The sequence below is a fragment of the Adiantum capillus-veneris genome, chromosome 24 (genome assembly GCF_014529385.1).
Source record: "Adiantum capillus-veneris isolate H3 chromosome 24, ASM1452938v2, whole genome shotgun sequence".
Classification (NCBI taxonomy): Eukaryota; Viridiplantae; Streptophyta; class Polypodiopsida; order Polypodiales; family Pteridaceae; genus Adiantum; species Adiantum capillus-veneris.
In genome coordinates, this window is record NC_140954.1 from 87,476,666 (window position 1) to 87,482,458 (window position 5,793).

Sequence of the window (5,793 nt, forward strand, 5' to 3'; positions counted from 1 at the left end):
TAGCTTTTGATAGTTTTCCGTGTCACGTTTTTGGTAAAAATGCTTTGTGGATACAAGTGCTTTTAGGATTAAGGCTTTTGGGGCTTTGTTTTTAGGCATCCCTTGTACTTTTATAAGTGCTCAGAGGGTCACTCTTCTATAGAGCATCTAGACACAGAATCTCACAGGCAATAGGACCCTTGGAAGTTGGGAGTTGTATTCAACGAAGCGTAATAATGAAAAAATACCGAAAGGGGTGTCAATCTTTAAAATCAATGCACCTTTGCACGGCTCTCCATCGTATCATGTTGACTACTCTCTCTCTCTTTCACAATTATTAAGTGTTTTGAAGGGCTGAAGCATTCACAAGAAGTTTTGGACAAATTCTCACAATAATTCCCACATTTTGACTTACCTCAACATCATGAGCTTTTGTGAGGGAGGCACTGTGGGGGGACCGGCGGTCCCGTGGCCCCAATCGTACCTAGCTAGGTATGTGGTGCCTCTCGAGCGAAAGTTCATGATGTTATGCATTTATGAAAAACATTGAAAAAGACTCCGTTTTCCTACATGAGAAAATTTCTAAATCTTCTTGTGGTTGTCAAGTGTGGATTGCGGATTTTCAGCCCCATGTGCATAATCTTTCTTCAGTAGCCCTTGGCCGATGCTTCGTGCTCTCATGAGGGTACCATATTTCTCCAATATCTAGCCCGTGAGCAGCAATCTCATATTATTCCTCTAACCCAGGTGAAGGTGCGACCATGGGTGAATGCAATTGGACAAGGCCTTCTCTTTGCATCTGGTTATGTCGCTGAATGCGCTACCGTTCTGTGGACACAAAACAAGAAATTCTTACATGAGGATATAGAGAGAGGTACATGCGGCAGAGAGAGAGAGAGAGAGAGAGAGAGAGAGAGAGAGAGAGAGAGATTGCCACCCTAAGTGGTATGGAGACTCTAGAAAAGGCCGGACCAGGTGACTGATTGCGAGAATCAAAAATCTGCACGAGGTGATGAAAACAAGCTGATGCAAGGCGTCGATAACAAAAGCAGGGCAAACGGCCATGGGCCTACTGCCACACACACCCTCGCACATGATCAGATAGAAAACCATAATTCTTGCTTTTGCAAACATCTCACTATTTTGCTTTAGCTTTCTTGCCTACTGCCTTGATCCGTTTGGCATCTGTCCACATATTGGCATTTGCATAGATATTGTACATGGCGATAAATGCTGCTGCATGGTTTTCATCAAGCCTCATTGCGCATTCTAAGGCCCTTCTTGCGAGCTCTACGTTGCCCCATTTTCGACAAGCAGCCAAGACGGTGTTCCACGAAGACATGTTGGGTTGTGAAGGCATCTCCTCCAACAGTTTGATAGCATAGCTGAGCTGTCCGGCGCGACCAAGAAGATCAATCAAGCAATTGTGATGATCAATGGTAAAACCAATGCCAAATTCCTTGCTCATACTTAAATAACACCTTTCACCCTTCTCAATAAGGCCAGCATGACTGCATGCAGTAAGGAGACTGAGAAAGGTGATGCCATTCATAGAGATCCTTTCTGCCTTCAATCTGCAAAATAGATTGAAAACAAGCTCATCTTCACCTATTCTGGTGTAGCCTACCATCAGCACATTCCATGTCTCAAGACTCAACTTCGGCATTGTATCAAATACATGCTGAGCACTAACCAAATCCTTACACTTTGCATACATGTCTATGAGCCCATTTCCAATCACTACAACTGATGCTGCCCTCTTAGCATCTTCTCCTGATTCAACACTCATTTCTAGTGTCAAACCCTTTTCAACGATTTCAGCGTGTAACTCTTGGCCCTTATCTGCCATTCCAAGTGTGCCGCACGCCCTCAGGGTGCTAGCAAATGCCGCGGCATTGGGACACAATCCTTCTTGTTCCATCTGTTCCAGGAGCATTAATGCCTCTCCACAAAGATCATTTTCTGCATAACCTGCAATCAGTGCACTCCAAGATGCCGATGTTCGAGATGGAAGTTGGACAAACAAGTGGTATGCATCTAGAAGTGAGTGACTTTTGTCGTACATGTGAATCAGAGTGTTGCAAACAGCCAAAACACTCTCAAAACCATGCTTCACTATCTGGCTGTGTAGCACTCTACCACGGCCAAGGGCTCCGATGATTCCACAAGCCTGCAAGCCGAAAACATAAGCAACTTCGTCTGGTGAGATGCCTTCTACTTGCATATTTTCAAAAGCAATCAACGCTTCCTTGACAAGCCCTTGGTCAAGATATACAGAGATACATGCAGTCCAAGCAATAACACTTCGTGATGGAAGATGTGTGAATACGTTAATTGCTTCTATGGATGCATGGCACTTGGCATACATGTCTACCAAGCTGTTACCTATGAAAGAATCTGTGTCATGTCCATCCTGAACAATAATACAATGTAATAAACAGCCCATACTAAGATCTTCTGAATTTCCACAAGCTTTTAAGCTAGATATATAAGAGGTTGCATCTACACAACCACCTTCAAGAAAAAACCTTCTCAGAACGAAAAGTGCCTCCTTATCCAACCCTTGTTCAGAATAGCCTGCAATGAGAATGTTCCATGATATAGAAGTCCGCCATGGAAGGTGTTCAAACGCTTGTTGCGCTTCTAATAACAAGCCGAACTTCCCGTACATGTCAACCAAGGCATTTCCCACAACCTGATCTAGCTCAAACCCCTTCTTAACAATCTTGCTATGCAAAATTCGGCCCTTTTCCGGGATACCCATGGTGGCACAAGCTTTAAGGCTTGAAGACAACGTGACGGCATTCATAGCTACACCTTGGGCTTGCATCTCTTCCAAGTGGTCCGCCGCCTTCTCACCAAGTCCATGATCAACAAAACCTGCAATGAGTGTCGTCCATGTGACAACATCCCGGGCTTTAAGCATATTGAACGCTTTTAATGCAGCATCAAGTTTCCCACACTTGGCATACATGTCCACTAGAGCATTCCCAACAAATAGGTCGTTTTGAAACTCATTCACAACAGCAATCACACTATGCATATGTTGACCCCTTTCTAAAGCGCCAACATTTGCAAATGTTCTCAGACCACATGCAACAGTGAAAGCATTAGGGCACATACCCTCCAGCAGCATTTGGTTGAGAGATTGAAGCACGTCTTCACCTACACCATATTCCGCATAGCCTGTCATCAATGCAGTCCATGAGACAACAGAAGGAATAAGAAGACTTTGGAATACTTTCCTTGCTTCAGGAAGTAAGCCACATTTAGAATAGGCCCCCACTAGGCTGTTAATGATAAATGGGTCCATGTCCAAGTCCTCCTGCACGACTTTCATGTGAATCTGTTGAGCCAATTTTGCAAACTTTTTTCCAGCACAAGCTTTCAAACCAGCCACATATGTGTACTTGCTAGGACCAGCATGATCCAAGGGCATCAGCGTGAAGAGATGCAATGCACTTTCAAAATCCCCATATTCATTGTAGCCCTGTATGAGTGCAGTCCACGTATGCTCATCTGGATAGAAGAGTTTGTTGAAGACTCTGTTCGAATCCACCAAGCTTTTACATTCCAAAAACAGTTGTACTAACATGTTTCCAAGCACTCCGTTGGTTTCCAAGCCATTATTGCATAGATGAGTATGAATGCCCAACACATGTACTAGAACCCGGTCTTTCCTGCATTTTTGTAAGAGATGAATGAAGTCCTCAATAGAAGCTAGCTCTTGCATGTGGCGAATAAAAGCTAGAACCTCCTCTGTGCTCACCATATCCCAACTTTTTGTTCCCTTGTGTGTTTTTTTTATTGGCACGTAGGTGTTTTGTGTTCTACTGGCAACCTTTGCGACTGGCTCACACCCACTGCCATCGATCTCCTCCCAAAAGCAAGGGTTTATAAGGCCAAATTGCGACTCGCAGAAACCATATGCAGACAAAGTCCTCCAGAACCCCTTAATAAGCATGGCTTCATAACATACCTTGAAGCCAGATTTGCCAGAGCCCAAACAGCATGCATGGTGCCATTGCAGCCCTTTGCCAAATTTTCTGCTAAGTAACTGCATTGTGATATGCTTCACTTACAATGTGTTTTCAGAGAAGATTGGTTTTAGCATGTGCGAGAAATTGACTCATACTTGAGAATACATGTGTAAATGCGCCTGACTTCCATACACTGTCATTAATGTTTGCCCAATACTGATATGAAGAGTGCTTATCACAACCCACAAACCAAGGTGTACATGCTTGCAGCTTACTATCTTGATCTTCTTCCACAACGAGGTCATAGCTTTTCAACAAGTGCGAACTCTGTGTCGAATTCTCTGTGCAGCTCAACATGCTGGGTCTCCAATATTAAAGTTTGAGCAAGCCTTTTAACGTCAGATCTTGTCAGCCGATGCCGACACGATCGCCCCCAAAGCCAGCAGGAGCTGTGGAGGAGCCTGTAAGCGCAGCTCCTTCTCTGGCAGCCATGGCTGCTATGACTCCACTTGAAAATGAATTGGGGCTTTTGACCCATGAAAATTAGTATTTGGCAAGGCTCAGAACCAGTATTATAACAGACCCCAAAATGTTTCGGCGTAAACCAATAAAATTTTTACAGCGTTGGAGAGTACCTTGATTGTGTAATATCGTTTTTCAAAACGTTGAAAGGAGAAGGCAGCCACTTGGCATGAAGGGATTGGGTCCTATTAAAGGGAAAAAGAGCAACATAAAGGCAAGGGAAAATCACCTAAGTTTGTAGGGAGGTGAGGATGCCAGGCCGAACAGGGGCAGTAGGGTGTACCTTGCAGGGTAGCTGGGTGGGGTAATCGAGAGGATGGGGTTGACAGGGTACGAAGGCAGTTGGGCTGAGGCAAAGGTTGGAAGCTGACAACCTTGAAGCGAGGCCAGCCAAGGCAACTAAAGGATTGCCTGCGACGCTCCGTGGTGGCCAAGGACAAGAGACGGGTAGCAGCTTCAGGTGGGCAACAGTTCGCAAAGGAGGGTTGCCACATAAAGAAAAACAAAGCAAGTTTATCTAGGCTCATGGTTAGGAGGGGCGGCAACAACTGGTTGAAGGTAGGCTGCATCAGGCAAAGCCGAAGGTGAGGCCAGGGCATGTGTGTAGGATGCGTGAGAGAACAAGCCGGGCAAGGCGTGAGAAGGGTAGAAACTGGTGTGGGCTTAGCAAACCAAGCAACATAGGCAAGGTTTGGGCGGCTTGTTGGATGGTACCAAACCTGCAAGTGCTAATAGTGATGGCACTGGAGCACAAGGTCTGCTTAGATGCGCGAAGGTGGGGGCAGCAAGGTGATGAGTTGCACTTCGTATAACTTCTATGAGGCAAGAAATCAAAGCGAGGAACAGCCAGGGTCTGCATCAAGATAGAGAGAGCAACGAATGGCACAAGGGTGTCCAGACGATGGAGGGGATGGCAAAGGAGGCTGACTAATAAAGGCAGCAAATGGGAGATACAATACAACGATATGGCTTGTGAGCGTTGTGCGAGTGTGTGTGTGTGTGTGTGTATGTGTGTGGGTGGTATGGCAGTGTTTGTGTTTGGGAGCCTCTCTCAAGATGTAATCACATAGGCGTGCACCTTGAAGGCATGTGACTCTACGCAAGATACTAATACGGCATAAAAATTCACGTTGATATTGTTAGTCAGGGGTTGTTGAAAAAAGATGTCGTGCTTGGCAATGCCTTGGTTGACATGTTTGCTAAATGTGGTGCACTTCAGAGATCACAAAAAGTGCTCGAGGGACTCTTGGAATGCAGTGATTGCAAGATTTTCCCCACAAGGGTAGGGCCAAAAAGTTTTCAACAGATGCAA

The 5,793-nt window shown here is 45.2% G+C and overlaps 1 protein-coding gene across 1 annotated transcript; it reads right to left on the reverse strand.

Annotated features, from left to right (window-relative positions):
* Positions 1–485: 485 nt before the first annotated feature.
* On the reverse strand, positions 486–4,540 carry LOC147426714 (pentatricopeptide repeat-containing protein At2g33680-like). The gene has a single exon (XM_086498394.1). It carries the CDS (start codon positions 4,040–4,042, stop codon positions 1,118–1,120), a length of 2,925 nt encoding a protein of 974 aa, XP_086354520.1. The 5' UTR covers positions 4,043–4,540; the 3' UTR covers positions 486–1,117.
* Between the last annotated feature and the right edge of the window lie 1,253 nt (positions 4,541–5,793).

Coding starts and splice junctions, on each gene's coding strand:
- LOC147426714 (XM_086498394.1), bottom strand. CDS start 4,042: ATGCAGTTACTTAGCAGAAAATTTGGCAAAGGGCTGCAATGGCACCAT.